Raw genomic sequence first — 18273 nt, forward strand, 5'->3', positions numbered from 1 at the left:
TTATCCTTTGCTGGAACCTTTTCTAGATCATGCCTTCTAATTCTGGGTGTTCCACAAGATTCTGTTCTGGACCTTCTTTTCTCTCTATACTACTTCATGTGGTGATTTCATTAACTCCTTTGAATCTAATTACTCTCTCTATGCTGATGATTCTCAAATTTATCCATCCTGCACTAATCACTCTGCTGACCTTTAATCTCCCATCTCCAAATGCCTTTCAGAAATCTTGAACTGGAGGTAAAGTAGACATCTAAAACTCAACATGTCCAAAATAGAACTCATTTTCTTTCCCCCTAAACCTTCCCTCATCTCTTACTTTCCCTATTACTGCAGAGGGCAATACCATCTACCTAGTCCTTTAGGCTACCAACCCAGGAGTTATCCCCAACTCCTCACTATCTCTCACTCCCCAAATCCAAGGTGTTGTCATGGTCTGTGGATTTCACTTTTGGGAAATTTCTCATATAATTAGCTCTGTTCTTTCCTCTGACACTGCCGACACCATGGTTCAGGCCCTTATCACCTCATTTCTGGATTATATAGCAAGAGCCAGCTGGAAGGTCTTCTTGCCTTCTCTCTCCACTAAAATCCACCCTCCATTTAGCCACTAAAGTGATTTTCCTAAAGCCCAAGTCAGATCATGTCATACTCAATAAACTCCATTGGCTCCCTGTTGCCTTCAGATGAAAATACAAAATGTTCTGTTTGGCCTTCAAAGTTGTTCATAATCTAGTTCTCTCCTCCCTTTCCAATCTTCTTAACACTTACTACTTGACATGTAATCTTTGATCCTGTGAACACTGGACTACTAGCTATTACATGAACAAGACACTCACTCTATTTCTTAGCTTCTGACATTTCTCTTTCTGTCTGTCCCTCTCCCCTGGGATGCTCTCCCTCCTCTGCTTCAACAATTGACTTCCCTGGCTTTCTTTAAGATCCAACTAAACTATCACCTTCTACAGGTAGCCCTTCCCTGCCCCCTCTTAATTCTAGTGCCTTCCTTCTGTTAATAATTTTCAATTTATTCTGTATATAGTTTGCTTTGCATATATTTGTTTACATGTTGTCTTCCCCATTAGACTGCAAGCTCCTTTCTCTTTTGTCTCTTTTTATATTCCTAGAGCTTAGAAGAATATCTGACATATAGTAGGCACAGAGATGTTTATTGACTGATTTGTTGAAATTATTAAAATAAGTTTTACTACGTAATGTTATTCAATAATAAAATTTCATGTTTCAGTTTCTTATATCACATTAAACATTTTAAAATGTAGTTGACCCCATAGCTACACAACCTTTTCCTATGTACTGATTCTGTTATTGTTGAAGAAATTAAATCTCCCTCTCTGATATAAAACTTTTCACTAGTGCCTAATTTCTGTTTTTGTTTATTGTATGCATACGTAGTATAGGACCCGGACTATATCCGTGCTTCTTAAGCTGTTCAGTCAATTCATTGTCTTTCAGATCTTTAATATCCAACATGCTAATGAAAATTTTGTCGTCTTTTGCAGTCATTGTGACCTTTGAAATAATAAAACATTCAATTAATTAAGAAAGTCTTAGAAAATTTATACCAAAATTTTATCAGCCCACAAGAATGTTAGTCTGTCTATCCATCTAGCCAGAGTATAGGCAGTTAATGAAATGGCCATTTTTTTTTCTGTTACTGTAAAAAAAAATATTGACCATGAGGGAGTGGCCAATGATTATTTACAAAGATACTCTAAAATCACCTCATTTTTGCTCCCTCTTTTACAAAGTCTTTCAGCTGCCAATGACATAGAACTTTAAGTGACACTCCTCCAACTATTAGATTGTTCAATTACATCTAACTTTTCCTAACAAATTAGAATGAGAAAAATATTCCATAAGAAATTATCTAAATTACTAACAGCTTAATATTTCCATAACTATCTACCGACCTCTAGTAAGATTCAAGCTTTGAAAGAGAGATAAGAAACTAATTAAATATGAATGAAGAGATTTGTTAGTTGAATGAAAGTTATTTATTCCTGTCCTTTTAAAGAAAGTATAAAGCAGTTAAGTTATTCTGAACAGTAGTGTTTTTCACACTTGTAATTTACCTCAGAATATAATGAGATGGTAGTTTCTAATTAACTGTTAGCAGACTTTGTAAGTGCTGAATTGGCATTTGAATGAAGTTGGCTATTCATTCTCTGGCACAGAAAATGATTTATATAGATTTACACAAGTCATGATTCAATGTTCCAAGCTCCTCAGCCTCAGGTTCAATCAGTTTTATTCAGATAATCCCATCATTGGAGTATCTAAAAATCTGCTTATTTAATAAAAAAAATCTGAAAAAAAAGTAAGACTCATTAGTAATGCCTTTTTTTTTAAAAAAGAAAATTCACCTTAAATTTATGGTATGCATCCATTAACTTTTAAAAATCAAACTATAAAGCATTTTAACATTGCAGTGAAAATCACTGCAAGACAATTACACACTATGAGAGAATCTAAACCTATCTTATTTGCCTTCATAAATAATAAATCATTGTCCAATTAGGGGGAACACTGAACACTAAAAAGAATAAAAAAGCTTAGGAGCTCTTTTGCAGAATAAGCCAGTAGGAACAAGTTTATCACTTCTCTTTTCTGAAGTTGGGTTTAAAAAAAAACTCACTTCATTATTATTATTATTATTATTATTAAGAAGCAGCATATGGTACAGTTGACCTTAGAGTCAATCTCTCCTTTGGCTATCTGACCCTGGGCAAGTCACTTAATTTCTCAGTGCTCCCAAGAACTATCTGAGCTTCTAAGGGTAGAGAGAAAATAGCAACTTGCACTGATAAAAGGCATTTTGTCACTTGGGTATTCCTTTTAACAGTGAAATCCTAAATCCAGCCTTATTCTCTGTCAGAATATAAAGTCCCTAGACATAAGCATTTGTTTCATTTTTGTCTCTGCACTTTCCCCTGGTTCCCCACATGTCTTGCATATGGTAAAGGTTTAAAAATAAAAAAAGACACTTGATCAATGTTCATTGTTGAGGCAGTCAAAGACAGAGTGCTGGGTCTGGAATGAAGAAGCCCTTGTATGTTTGTTTTGATTTTTTAAAACTCCATACCTTCCATCTTAGAATTGATACTAAGTAACAATCAATTAAGTATCATACTAAGAATTGATACTAAGGCAGAAGAGTCCTAGGTAATGGGAGTCAAGTGACTTGCCCAGGGTCACACAGCTAAGATGTATTTGAGGCCAGATTGGAACCCAGGACCTCCAATCTCCAGGCCTGATTCTCTATTTACTGAGTCACCTAGATGGTCCTAAAGAATGCCTATTTTTAAGGCTTGGGATCAAAGTATCTCTGAAGCTTATTACCTTTGTGACATAAGAGCAAGTCACTTAATCTTTCTGAGCCTAGGTCTTTCTTTAATTTAGAATATTTTTCCGTGGTTATATTATTCATGTTCTTTCCCTCCTCTCCTCCCTCCCCTCCCATAGCTAACAAGCAATTCCACTGGGTTTTACATGTATCATAGATCAAGACCTATTTACGTATTATTAATATTTACAATAGAGTGATCATTTAGAGTCTACATCCCCAATCATATCCCTGTCTAACCATGTGATCAAGCAAATATTTTTCTTCTGCGTTTCTGCTCCCACAGTTCTTTCTTTGGATGTGGGTAGGTTCTTTCTCATAATTTCCTCTGGATCATCTTGGGTCATTGCATTGTTGCTGGTAGAAAAATCTATTACATTCAATCGTGCCATAATGTATCAGTCTCTGTGTACATTGTTCTCCTGGTTCTGCTCCTTTCATTCTGCATCAATTCCTGGAGGTCATTCCAGTTCACATGGAATTCCTCCAGTTCATTATTTCTTTCAGCACAATAGTATTCTATCACTAACAGATACCACAATTTGTTTAGTCATTCCCTAATCGAAGGGCATCCCCTCATTTTCCAATTTTTTGCCACCGCAAAGAATGCAGCTATGAATATTTTTGTATGCATATTTCCCCTTATTATTTCTTTGGGGTACAAATCCAGCAGTGATATGGCTGGATCAAAAGCCAGATAGTCTTTTCTTTGCAAAAAGTTGGAAGTCTTCTATTTTGTTGAATGCCCATACTTTCCCTTGGAAGTATATAGTCAGTTTTGCTGGGTAGCTGATTCTTGGTTGGAGACCCAGCTCTCTTGCCTTTCTGAAGATCATGTTCCATGCCTTATGATCATTCAGAGTAGAACTTGCAAGGTCTTGGGTGACCCTGATTGGCATTCCTTTATATCTAAATTGTCTTTTTCTGGCTTCCTGTAGGATTTTTTCTTTTGTTTGATAGCTTTGGAATTTGGCAATTACATTCCTGGGAGTTGTCTTTTGGGGGTTTAGTGTAGAAGGTGTTCTGTGAGCTCTGTCAGTGGCTGTATTGCCCCCTTGTTCTAGAATCTCTGGGCAATTTTCTTTGATTATATCTTGTATCACCATGTCCAGTTTGGTGTTTATTTCTGGCTTTTCTGGGAGTCCAATTATTCTTAAGTTATCCCTTCTCCCCCTATTTTCCAGATCTATCACCTTGTCGGTGAGATATTTTATGTTCTCTTCTAATTTCTTGGTATTTTTGGCTTTGCTTTATTGATTCTTGCTCTTTTACACGATCGTTGTCTTCCAGCTGCCTGATTCTGGCCTTTAAAGCCTGGTTTTCTTTTACAGTTTGGTCAAACTGGTTTTGTAGATGCGTGAATTTCTTTTGCATTATTTCCAACTTTTCCTCCCAGAAGGCTTCCATCTTTTTGGTCATTTCTGATTCAAATTCTTCATAGGTTTGTGGAGAGTTTCCATTTCCTTTGGAAGGTTTTGGAGCATTTTCTTTTATATTATCTTCTGTCTGCTCTGTATTTTGTATTTTGGCTCCATAGAATGTGTCCAAAGTCGCCCCTTTCTTCTTATTTTTCTTGGTATTTTGGGGCTTCTGTGGTTCTGTGGAGTTTGCCATTTCTGAATGTGGAGGATTAGTTTTTCTTGTCTCTGTCTGGTGTTCAGAGGCAGTCCTGGGCAGATGGTTCTATGAGCTTTCCCTGGGTTAAACTGAATATGCCTCACTGGAACTGGAATGGAAGGGTCGGACCACGAGGCCACACTCTCCCCCCCGGCTTGCTTTCCGGAAGTTGCCTTCAGAATCGCTGGCCGTGAGGCTGTTTCATAGGCCTGCGGGGGATGGGCTGCAGCTTCCCCAAGCTCTAGGGCAAGGACTTTCACTGAGACTTGGATAGCAGGATCCAGCCCGTGAGGCTGCCTTGCCCGCCCTGAGGGTTGCTGTTGTTTCGACCAGCTCTCTGCAGCGGAAGCCCCAGGCAGTAACTTTCACCGGGACTGTAGAAGGCCCTGAGGGTTCTGCTCTCTGAGCCCGGCTGGGCTGCGGCTTCCGGGAGCCTTGGACTCTGCGCTCCTACCCCTGAGGTCCGAGTGATCTCGGGTTCTGGCTTTTAAGGGGAGCCGTACCTTTTGAACCGGGTCCAGGTCCAGGAGGAGGGTTCCCAGGGTCTGTGCTGTTGATCGTTTTGAGTTTCGGCGCCTTAGGAGCTTATAGTTTGAGATCGGTCGGGAAGGGTTTTCCGGAGATCTGAGCTTTAGCTTTCTCTAAGCCGCCATCTTAACCGGAAGTCCCAGATAGTCTTTTAAAGTCCTTTGGGCATAGTTCTAAATTGCCCTCCAGAATAGTTGGATCAATTCACAACTCCACCAGCAATGAATTAGTGTCCCAATTTTGCCACATCCCCTTCAGCATTTATTACTTTCCTTTGCTATCATATTAGCCAACCTGCTAGGTGTAAGATGATACCTCAGAGTTGTTTTGATTCACATTTCTCTAATTATAAGAGATTTAGAGCACTTTTTCATGTGCTTATTGATAGTTTTGATTTCTTTATCTGAAAATCACCTTGAGCCCAGGTCTTTCAAAGAGTATAGTGACATAAGATAAAACTAGTAATCAATGGCCAGAGTTCTTATTGGAAAGAAATCATGGGGGTGGTGGGAAGTAGTGCAGTGGATAGAAGGCTAGGCCTAGAGTCAGGAGGACTTGAGTTCAAATCAGATCTCAGACACTTCATAACTGTGAGACCCTGGGCTGGTCACTTAATTCCCAACTGCCTACCTTTGCTACTAGGAAGGAAGGAAGGAAGGAAGGAAGGAAAGAAGGAAGGAAGGAAGGAAGGAAGGAAGGAAGGAAGGAAGGAAGGAAGGAAGGAAGGAAGGAAGGAAGGAAGGAAGGAAGAAAGGAAGGAATGAAGGAAGAAAGGAAGAAGGAAAGGGAGGCAGGGAGGGATAAAGAGAAGAAGGGAAGAAGGAAGGCAAATAAATCAATTGCTAGTCTTTGAGCTCCTGATATGTATTTTTGTTGAATTATGACAATGAACCTGTGTTTAACGTGATATAGAGAAGCCAGATCAAATGCTCTGAAATTATGAATCAAAGGAGTTAGGTTGAGAGCTGGATTTACTACTTTCCACTAGCATGATCTTGGGCAAATCACAAATGTCTCTGAGCCTAGATTCTTCAACTATAAAATGAGAGTAATGATATTTGTACTATCACCTCCAAGGTTGTTAGAAAATAATGTGTAAAATGTCTGCTGCTATTTAATTCTGGGCTATTTGAGACCATAGGGATGCCCTGAAGAAAAAATGAAATCATAAACTGAAGAATCTTTTCAGTTTACATACAACTACCTCAAGAATGTCCTGGGACATCTGTCCCTACAAAGTGGTTTCTGCTGTTTTACCTGCTTCCTGAAAAAAGACTCTAAAAGAGATCTTATCAGATTAAAGTAATGTTTGACAATTGCCTAGAGGAAATATAATAATAATAATGAAACACAGGAGGAAATATTAAAATGGAATTGGATGATTCATCACTTACCCCTTCATAAGGCCAAAAAGGCACAAAGCTATGTGACTTTTGCCTTGGGGTTTATACTAGCAACCAGGTCTTCTGCCTATTTAGACACTATGGTAGTCATAATACCAACAGTGACATCAGTAACCTCCATAGCAACAGATTGATTTGAAAATTTTATAATTTCACTCCATGTTCCAAGTGAAGGAGAAATTAGTTTCTTGGAATAATGTCTATGGTAAATAATGTATATGGTAAAGAGATAAAGGATAACAGTGAAGTCATCATTACTTAGCAATCAATTATCCAGAATTCAGTTGTCTATACTATAGAACAGTGATGGTGAACCTTTTAGAGATCGAGTGCCCAGACTGTGACCCTCACACCCCATGTGAGCCCCACCCCCTTACCCCAGACAGGGGAGGGAAGAAGTGCTCCCATTGGGCTGCTGAGCAGGGGGCTGGGTCATGTGAGAAATGTTCTCAGGCCCCGTGGAAGGTGGATGGGAGCAGTCCTTCTGGAACACATGCCATAGGTTTGCCAACACAGGTCTAGAATATATACTATGTATTGGCATGGGGATTGTTAGACCTCACGGAAATAAAGACAAAAATGAAATGGCCCTTGCCCTTGAGAAGCTTACATACTATCAGAGGAAACAAACAAGATGCACATGTATAAATATATTAAAAATAAATACAACTTATAGAAAGTAAGGAGATAACTAAAGTGATTCAAGAAAACAGAAGACATGATCAAACAAGCTTAAAGGCCTGGGTAATCAATTAAGGATTCCGACATATGAGTAATTTGATGAATATAGAACTGGAGGAAGGAAGAAAAGAAAAATGTTTTAAATTTAGTTACTCACATTGGTGTAAGAAATAGCCAACATGGTGTATAAACAGGGGACTGGCCACAGACTAATAAAGGGAACAGGCTTACCACATCCTCACGTGATATGGGGTCTGGCAAAGTCTGTTAACTAGGCACTTATCAGCTAGTTTCTGGTTACAATGGAATAAAAAATCTTAGCTTTTGTACCATGAAAGACAACTAAACATGGGCAGTGTAGTGGCTAGTGCTAGAATGAGAATCAGAAAGCCCTAGATTCAAATCCTGTTTCAAATGCTTGTTACCTTCATAACCATGAGCATGTCACTGAACTTTTGACCACATAACTCAAAGGGCTGTTTTGTTTTTTTAAACCCTTACTTTCTGTCTTATCAATTTTTAAAAAAATCTTTATTTTATGTCTTGGAATCAACACTACGTATCAGTTCTAAGAAGAAGAGCAGTAAGGGCTAAGCAATTGAGGTTAAAATTACTTGTCTAGGAAGTGTCTGAGGTCAAATTTGATCCCAGGTCCTCTTAACTCCAGGTCTGGCTCTCAATCCATTGTGCTGCCTAGCTGCCCCTCAAAGGGCTGTTTTGAGGAGCAATGAGATAATGCAGGAGGAGCTCTACAAACCTTAAAGTACTCTTTGGGGGCTATTGCTTGTAGTGCAGTATATAAAACACTAAACAGGTATTTGGAAGATAAGTTCAAATGTGATTTTAAGTTACAACCGCTGTTTGCCTCAGTTTCCTCAAATGTAAAATGGGAATAATAATAGCACCTACTTCACAGGGTTGTTGTGAGATCGAATGAGATTTTTGTGAAAAGTGCTTAGCAATATAGTGCTTAGCACATAGTAAGTTTATATATATGTAAAAATGCTAATTGCCTTCACTTTATTATGATGCTTTAACTTTTTCAAAACATATCTATGCACTCTTAATCATATTTCTATATATGGGTAGGATAAGTTTTACTGTGCTGGCTAGTTTTAAAAAATTAAAAGATCAGACCATTAAATTGAGATTTCTTCTAAGAAAAGCTACTGAATCAAAAATAAATTGAGGGAAAAAAAGGGGGAAAAAAGATAGAATTAGAAAAATGCAAAAAGCATAGATTGAAAACAAATGTTAGCAGAGAGCTAAAAAATTATTTAGTTATCTTTTCACTCATTTTATCAACTCTAGGCTAGAATCTACACTACTTCAGTAGACATACTTCCCTGCCTAATAAAGTTCCCCCACCTCATTTGGTCATTCATTCTATATGGACCAAAAGAACTGCTATTTTTCAGCTCTCAGTCAGAAATGTTCACAGGGTGATTCCAATCATAATTTCAGGGCTATGACTATGGATGTTTCTAAATAAAATCTCTTGTTTACAAACAAATTCTTTGTGTGAATGCTTGATAACAGTCAAACATTGATTTCTACCAGACAAAGACTTTCAAAATTATCTCATTTGTTTCAATAAAAGCAAATAAATGATAGGTTTGAGCTATTAGGATGCATGAGCAATTTGTTTACATTTCTAGGCAGTGCCTCAACAACAACAACAAAACTACTTGCCAGGTGGAAATGCTCTCATTAAATACTTGGGCTGTTGAGATAATGCAAACGTTTTAAAGATATTTTCTTGGCAAAAATATCTGGTTTGATATATCAAGCAAGGAGACAAAGAGCTAAAGTATGGATGATTTTAGCCTAACTAATATTTTCTGGGCACTCATGTACATAGAGGGCACTGTGCCAGGCACTGAACTCTTGAATTTCTTTCTAGCTCTGGGATCCTAAGACGTTCCACATGATGAGTTCTTGTGGGAGGGTGCTGAATTATCTGGATTTGCTCTCTCTATCTTCCATATTCACAGTGTAAATTGCTCCTTCTTCCCCTTATGTTTAGCTGTGTTTATATGGGCCTTAGGTTGTTTTATTTTTTTATTTTTTTGCAGGGATCAAAGAAGTGTTTTATTCACATTTCCTCTGGAAAGCATTATTTCAATTGCCAATCTACTAGGAATTCAACACGATAAGGTTCTCAAACACTGAGAGCTTACTTCTTTCATTAAAATGTTCATAAAAATTTTCCTCCCTAAATGCCAAATGCTGTTATTAGACCTAAATAACTGAAATAGGGGAAGCCAGATGTCACTGCAGTTACAGGTTTGGTACCACACAATTTCCACTACTGAAGTTTAATCTGCAGTTATTTACTTATCCCATGCTTTGGAAGAATGCACAATTTAAATGTAAATGCAATTTACATAGGGGAGTCAACAGTAGATATGCAGTTTTAACTGCCAATAACCATCTGCAAAGGGAAATCAGCTGAACCAAAGATCAGCATCTGTCAGGCTGAATTCCCTGCATCAATCATGGATTTCCAAAGAACTTCCCCTTTACTATGACCTCACAACTACCACCTGTCTCATAGGCGTTGTCTGAGGCAAAGGAAAGAGGAGAATTAAGGCAATTAACCAGATAATTTAGGCCAAATAAAAATGTCTGTAATTGCCATTAAAAAAATAGGTTTCAGTCAGAATTATCCAAAATTGTTGTCAACATCATTTGAACTAGTTAACCAATTTTCTTCTTTCTTTTGCTTGCAATAGGCAAAGTCTGTACAATAACATTCTTATCCTTTATGTCTGGTCCATGAGTAATTGCTTATATAAGGACTAGGTTGAATTTAGTCTTCCATACAGTACTGGCACTCAATTATCATTCAGCAGTTGGTGTACACAATTCTTGATTATACATACTACTTAAGGGAAGTAGCAAAGTGGATAAACCAAAATTCACTTATATTTGGCTTTGGAATTCATTATATTCCCCCCTTTGTGGAAAATTTGCCTTCCTAATTATGCTTTGCTTAGGCCAATATTGAAACGAGTTAATATTCTTTGAGCTCACACCAGCTGGGCAGTGGAGGGAGGCAGCTCAGGCTCAAGCTAGGCAGTAAGGAGAAGCCAGCCCAGCGTTAAAAATTCACCATGGATAATCCACAGAGGAGATAATCTGGATACAGATAACTGAGAATTGACTGTATAATTAATGAGTCAAATCCTAGAGGGGGACAAATAGAAGCTATTCAGTTCTTCTTATGTAGAGCCATAAAATATGATCTACTCAGTTTTCTAGCTTTCATCATAACATCATGAAAAGTCAGTGTTTCCTGCTCCCAGCTCTACATCTCTATTTTATTCTATTCTAATCTCAAGAGTTTTCATATTATTGTTGTTGTTGAGTCATTTCAGTCATGTTCAACTCTTCATGACCTCATTTGGGGTCTTCTTGGCAGAGATAATGGAGTGGTTTGCCATTTCCTTTTTCAGCTCATTTTTCAGATAAAGAAACTAAGGCAAACAAGGTTAAGTGACTTGCCCAGAGTCACAGGATAAGTGCCTGAGACCAGATTTGAATTTAGGAAGATTCCTTATTCCAAATCTGGTGCTCTGTCCATTGCACAACCTAACTTAGTTTACTTGCCATTATACAATAAATACAGTCACTCAATAAATATTGAGCAGCACTGTGCTAGAATATGAAGATATGGTCTTGCCCTTAAACAACTTACCATCTGTTTGGGGAAATGGCACATACAGGTAGAAAGCTAAGTACAATATAGTATACAGAAGTTATAAAATGTTGAAATTGGAAGAGAACCTAGAGGTCATTTACTGCAGCTCCTTCATTTTACAAATCAGAAACCAAGGCAACAGAAAAGTGAAGTGACTTGGTCGAGATCATACAGGCAGTAAGCAGCACAGCTGGGATTCCAACCCAGAGCCTCTTATTTCTGAGGTTTGTTCTAAAGAGTTGTAGGTGATATGATTGCATTGGGAAGGTAGGATCAAAATAGACAAAACTGTGACTATCAGGAATGATTGATTCTATGTTGTCATTTTGTAGACAATGAAGAGCCAGTGAAGGTTTCTGAGAAAAGAACATTTTAGGAAGATTAGTCTGGCAAGGAACCTGAAGGATGAATTGGTGATGGAGTAGAGGCCAGGAGACTATTGACTGCAACAGTTGAGGTATGAGATATCAAGACCTGGAGTAGGAGAGAAAAGATAATAAGGTAGACAGCTGGAAGGGATCTTATGAGCCATCTCATTCAAGCCTTTTATTTTATAGATGAAGAAACTGACATCTCAGTGGGATTAAATGATTCATCTTGGGCCATACAAGGAGGTTGTCCTGTTTGAAAACAGATCCTCTCTAGCAACTGCTGCTAATTAGGTCATCAGAATGGCAAGGAAACTTTAGATCTGGAATAGAACCTCTTCCAAAATATTACAGTATCTATTCTGGCACATTCCTTTTCTTTCCATAAAGTGATACTCTATTTCAGCACATACAGCACAATTTAGTGTTCCTTCTTCTTCCTAGATATAGTTCACAATGCACTAAATTTTAACCACACATTTGTTGCTAGATGGTGGTTGTAAAATTCATGGGCTTGTTTGGTTCCTATATCACCTCTCCTTTGGAGAAGTTAAGGTATTAGAAATAACAACGATGATGATGATGTCAGCTGATATTATATAACATCTACTATGTGCCAGGCATTGTGCAAAGCATTTTACAAATATCTCATTATCTCAAAGTCTCTGTTCTGGGAAAGTCTCATGATTATTTTTAAGAGCTAACAGCTGGGTTTCTTATTGATGCCATAAAAGCCAGTACTTCTTGGTCCTGGATGCACAATTCCACAATAGTACATTACTATGCTGTTATCTATTTTGTGGACATTTATTGGAGATTATAAGTTTCAAATGCATGGATAATCAGAAAAGGTGATTAGCTGGTCATATATTGAGAATTTATTTTATTTTTCCCCAGTTATTTATAAAAACAATTTTAGCATCTTTTTAAAAAATTTGAGTTTCAAATTCCCCCCCTCCCTTCCCTTATACAAGCAATTTGATATAGATTTTATATGTGCAATCATGTAAAACATCAAGTATTGAAAATTAAAGGCATTAGATGGAGACCCTAAATATTTCAGTGGCACTCTTAAAGCACTAAAGAACAAGGAGTACTCCAATAAACTGGGTATGCTCTCTGTGGAAACATTACAGGAAAAACCTGGACACAAACTGGCACAGGACAAGAAGGTATAAAATTCCCCTTCCCCTCCCCCCTTCCCCCCCTCCCCCTGGGATACCGCAAGAAAGGGACAATCAATTGTCTACTTTATGCCAGGCACTGTCATCTGTGGATGTAGAAGTGGAAAGGGTATTGATACCATTAAGATGACAGACATAATTATCTAAGAAAGCAAAAAAAAAAAGGGGGGGGCTCTCCAACCAGTGAGTTAGGACTAAACATTAGATCTGGAAGACATCACAGGATCAGAGATTGAGAATTGGAAAGGACCTCAGAAACCACTTAATTCAACCCCCTCATTTTATAGAAGAGAAAGCCCAGGAAGGGGGTCTGATACGACTTTCTCAAGATCACAAAAGCAGGGTCAGAAGTGGGATCTGAACCTTTTCCTCTTTGACTAGGATGTCAAGTAGGAAATTATTAAAAGGTGAGTCAAGTAGGAAATTATTAAAAGGTGAAAGAACCCTGATCTAGAAAATGCCAGGCCTACTTAAATCTCTCAAGTATTGATAACAGTTGAATATGTAAACACCTGATAAGTGACTACCCTCCTGGTAGGGTGCTTTTCTCTACTTTATAAGAGCAGAGCTATTGCAGTAATGGGATTCCATTGCAACAAGTTGGATTAGGTTGGAAATTTTAAACCTGTGGTTTAAACCATAGATGCAGCACAAAAATGTTCACTCAACCAGTTGTGATGGGCAGGGGATCACAGAATACTCAGTTTCTGGAGCTTTTAAAAACAAGCACACAACTTTCTAAATACTTTAAAGCATGTCCTGGTTGAAGGTAGGAGAATGTAATAAAGAAAGTTCTGAAGATGCCTTGCCTTCTCCATGCCACTTACTATCATGGTACAATGGAAAGAATAGGCTTTGGAATCAGAGGACCTGGGTTCAAAGCTTACCTGGGTGATTTTAGGCAAGTCACTAACTTCTCTCGGCTTTAGTTTCCCCTTCTGTAAACTGAAAGAAGTCAGACATGAGAGCTTTGGAAGTACCTAACAGTTCTAAATTTATGAACCTATTTGTGGATGTACATTAAAACTGCCTTCTTAGTTTATCTAGAAATATTTTTTTAAAAAAACCAACAGTATTTTCTTCAGTCTGAAACACCTAGATTTTTCCCTTTAGAAAAAACAAAAGCAAAAGCTTTCCTTTGAAACGGAGATAAGAATGATAATAAAATTCAACTCATGTCTAGATGAGCTTATTGCCTTCCCACTCAGCTGGACTGTCATGACCCATTTGGGGATAGTCTATTCTTTTGAAATTCTCGACTAAGATACTGATTACCAGAAGGTGGCTTAAGGGGGTAGTGATGGAAGGAACCAAAGTATGTTAACATATTTCTATCTTTTCCTTAATAAAGATTCTTGTGTTACCTAAAATTGAGTAGAATGTGATGAGTTGAGTCAAAGTAAAAAGGAATGAGCACCTATACCTGGTTATATATCTCTACAAGCTAAAAATGGCTTGTTGTTGAGTCCCATTTGACTCTTCTTGACCTTTTTTAACAAAGAGCTTTTATAGATGAGGAAACTGAAACAAACACAGTTGGGCAACTTGCCCATGGACACACAACTGGTGTCTGAGGCTAGATTCAAACTCAGATAGTTGAATTTTCCTGACTCCAGGCCAGGCCCTCTCTCCACTGTGCCACCTAACTGTCCTATAGTTGTGTTCTTATTGTTGTTTAGTCACGTCTGACTCTTCATGACCCCATTTGGGGTTTCCTTGGCAAAGGTACTGGAGTGATTTGCCGTTTCCTTCTCCAACTCATTGACAGATGAAGAAACTGAGGCAAACAGGGTTAAGTAACTTGCTCAGTCATAGAGTATCTCAGACTACATTTGAACTCAGTACCCTGTTATTTCCTATTTATCCTGTCTATAGCTTATTGTACACAGTCGTTTTCATTTTGTCTCCTCCATTAGATTAAGTTCAGAGGGCAGAACTGTCTTTTGTCATTAGTTATCCTCTCTAGTGCTCAGCACAGTGTAGGTGCTTTATCCTTATGTATTGACTGATTGACTTTAATTGGAAGATTCCTGGAACTGCAGTCAAGAAGACTTAACTAGTATTCTTTTCTTGTAAAACATCAGAGATTCGTGTAATTGGGAAAACAAAGTATCTTTAAACAGAATAAAATAATGGGGATAATAATAGTACTTCCCTCCCACGGTCGTGAGGATCAAATGAGGTGATACTGTATCGTTAAAAAGAAGTAATATGGCATTTGTAAAACGCTTTGCAAACCGTAAAGCACTATATAAATGCGACAACTATTGCTACTAACAGTAATGATCAATCTATGGTCCTCTTTCTACCTGTGAGACAAATCCCTCTCCTTCCCTGGGCTTCAGTTTCCTCCTTTGTAAAATGAAGGGGTGGAGAGCGAGAGGCGGATCAGTTACTTTCCTAGCTTTAACGGTATTTATGGGCTCTAAAGTCGTGAACCGTATGGACCTACCCTCGTGCCATTACTAGACAAGTTCGGGAAGGAAAAGGAGCCTCAATACCAGCCCAAGCCAGGGTCTAATACTCCGCCCCCAGGGAGCGGAAACAGCTCCCGCCCGCCGCGCAGCTAATCACGTCACGCTTCCCCCGAGACCTTTGGTTCATCCCACTGGGACTCAGTCTCCGAGGGGAGCCATGAAAGTTGCTCCCTTTTCCTGGATTAGGTGGCACCGTCTTAACTCTCTGCTCACCCCCATCTTGGGTCGTACCAAATCACCGGCTTTGGGCCGAACGATTCCCCACAAAGAGCGCTTCTCGCTTCTAGAAGATGCTACCACTGTGGCGAAGCATGTGGGGGAGATAGAATTAGAATGGCATATCTTACCACACCCTCGGTAAAAACTTACTAGATAGGTATATATATTCTCATCTTTATTTTAGAGGAGAGTTTAGGAAGTATTGCTTTTACAGATTTATTATTCAAAAGAAAACTGGGATCTTCTGGAATTAAGCCGTATGTTCCCCCTAATTTTAAAGTTGGGATGTCTCACGTCACCAGTTTAGAAGCGTCCTGGATTTAAAGGGGTAGCCCTAGGTTCCGACGTCAGCCCTTGAACTTCCGGCAAGAGGGAAAAAGTACCGAGTACGTAGGTACGTATGTGCGTGCTTGAGGATATGAGTTGAAAATCCTGGCAACTTCATTATATCGTTGATTTACAACCTGTAGGGCCCTTAGAAGCCACATAAGGTGACTTGAATATATTCAAATCACCTTATTTTGTAGCCAAGGAAACTGAGTCCCAGGGAGTTTAAATATTTGAGATCCATGTGAGTCAGTCAGGTAGTGAGTCCTAGAGTCCTAGAGCCAGAACCTGGAAACGGGAGGTCCTGGGTTCAATTGTGACCTCAGGGCTTGACCCTAGGAAGTCACTTAACTCACATTGCCTATTCCTTATTGCTCTTCTACCTTGGAATGAATACTTAGTATTGATTCTAAGACAGAAGATAAGAGGTTTTTTTTTGGTTGTTGTTTAAGTGCTTAAGGATCATGGGTTCAGTTAGTCAACAAGCATTTATTAAGTCATTACTACATCAAAGACACTGAGAAGAGCTGGGGATAGAAAGAAATGCAAAAATTAAAACTGAAACAGTCAGCCCTTGCTCTCATGAAGCTCACATTCTAATGAGGAAGATAGCATGTAAATATCTAGAAATATACAAATTAGATATTGAGTAGATGGAGGCTAAAATCAGAGAGAGTTAAGCTATGAGGAAATAGAAAGTCTTCAATAAGTCAATCAAGATTTATAAACACTTAATATGTGCCAGGCACAGTGCTAAGGGCTGGAGATACAAAGAAAGGCATGACAGCTCCTTGTCCTCAAGGAGCTCCCAGTCTAATAGGGAGATTAATCACACATTAAAAAGTTGGGGAGAGGTGTGAGTTCTGTATCTAGTACAGGAAATAATCTGAGGAGGTGAGAGTTTCAGAGTTAATTTCATCTTGCAGAATGATGAGTGTCTAGGAAACTAAGGGGGGGGGAGGGACAACGATGATGAGAATTCTCTAGGTGCCTTCCTTAAATGGTGGAGGATGTAGGTGGAGCTCTCAATGAATAGAAAGTGGAGTTTAGACTAAATCTTATAGGACATTGGAAGAATAAGGAGGCAAACGTGGATAGGGAATATTCTAGGATAGGGAACAGCCCCCAAAGTCTGAGCTCTTGGAGATCTGAGACTGCATGTTGCCTTTTATATATACCCAGCAGTTAGCACAATGGCTGACACATAGTAGGCTTCTTTTAAGTCCTAACTAAAATCCAATCTTCTACAGGGAGTCTTTCTGACCCTTCCTAATTCTAATGTTTTCCCTCCATTAATTATCTCCTATTTATCTACTACTTGCTTTGTATATATATATGTTTGCATATTGTCTCCCCTTTAGATTGTAAGCTCCTTGAGGACAAAGGCTGTCTTTTTGCCTCTGTGTATCTCCAGTATTTAGCAAAGGGACCAGCTCATAGTGGGCTCTTAATAAATGTTCATTGGTTGGTTGGTTATCCTGCATGTAGTCTCTTCCATATGAAAGGGAATTCTTTATTCTCTTTGTCTATTTTGAGTTAACATTTCATTAGCCATCAAGTAAGAGAATTCACAAGTCACTTACTTGAAGAAGTAAGTGTTTGAAAGTCATTTGCTAAAGTGGGTGATAACTCAATGAGTCAGAAACTTGTGAATCCTATGATAAAAGGTTGACACCTTCAGAGGATGAGAGGTGTGAATCCCACAGACACTGAGCCCCTAGGCAGTGCTAGGCAATTTGGAAGCTGTGATTGGCCCCTGTGAAGAGGGGAAGGAACAAAAAGGACTATAAAAGTTCTGATCTTCTTCAGCTAGAGGTCATCATTGTCATCTTCAGTAGTTGTCTTCGACTGATGACTTGCCTCTTGGAGATAACTTGGGACTTGGATTGCCTCTTGAGTGAGTGAGTAGCTGGACTTCCTTTCCTGATGTCTGGAGGGAGATTAGTTTTAGTGAGGTGTGGGTGGAGGTCCTCTGGTCAAGGGTTAACAAGCCCTGCAGGGCTGAACAGAGCACCAGAGCAATATTTAGTGTGATAGGGTAGACATCTTCTCTATCCTCGTTTTGTATTTCTCTATACCCTTTTGTAAATAAAAAGCTATTAAAAGTCATTTTGACTTGAGCTATAATATTTTAAATTGGTGACCACATTATTTTAGAATTCTAACATATTTACTCAAACCCTTAATTAAATTCCTTACATCCATTAGACTGTAATGTAATTGTAATTGAGAGCAGGAACTATCTCTTGCCTTTTTATGTATCTTTAGTGCTTAGCATAGTGCCTGGCACATACTAGGTACTTAATAAATGTTTATTGATTGATAGTTAAACTGATAATGCAAAAACAGAGATGGGAGATGGGGTATAGCAAATGAGAACAGCATTAGCTCAATGGATCTTATCA

At 38.6% G+C, this 18273-nt stretch overlaps 1 protein-coding gene and 1 long non-coding RNA gene across 6 annotated transcripts in view; one reads left to right on the forward strand and one right to left on the reverse strand.

Moving 5' to 3' along the window:
• Positions 1–6988, reverse strand: part of LEMD1 (LEM domain containing 1) — a 53096-nt gene extending 46108 nt beyond the window's left edge. For 2 of the 4 annotated variants that reach the window (XM_007481256.2, XM_007481257.3), the window contains exons 1-3: positions 6901–6988; positions 2091–2324; positions 1407–1527 (exon numbers count right to left, since the gene is read on the reverse strand). In XM_007481256.2, the coding sequence (XP_007481318.1) occupies positions 1407–1521 (115 nt within the window). In that variant the 5' untranslated portion in view covers positions 1522–1527; positions 2091–2324; positions 6901–6988. The remainder of the gene's footprint in view (positions 1–1406; positions 1528–2090; positions 2325–6900) is intronic. The other 2 variants (XM_016430119.2, XM_016430121.2) reach the window with 2 other exon arrangements.
• Positions 6989–15564: 8576 nt separating this feature from the next.
• Positions 15565–18273, forward strand: part of LOC103097950 (uncharacterized) — an 81145-nt gene continuing 78436 nt past the window's right edge. Inside the window, exon 1 of one of the 2 annotated variants that reach the window (XR_001627852.2) lies at positions 15565–15935. This is a non-coding gene — a long non-coding RNA (uncharacterized LOC103097950). The remainder of the gene's footprint in view (positions 15936–18273) is intronic. The other variant, XR_461595.3, reaches the window with a different exon arrangement.

This window comes from Monodelphis domestica, chromosome 2 (assembly GCF_027887165.1).
Source record: "Monodelphis domestica isolate mMonDom1 chromosome 2, mMonDom1.pri, whole genome shotgun sequence".
Lineage (NCBI taxonomy): Eukaryota > Metazoa > Chordata > Mammalia > Didelphimorphia > Didelphidae > Monodelphis > Monodelphis domestica.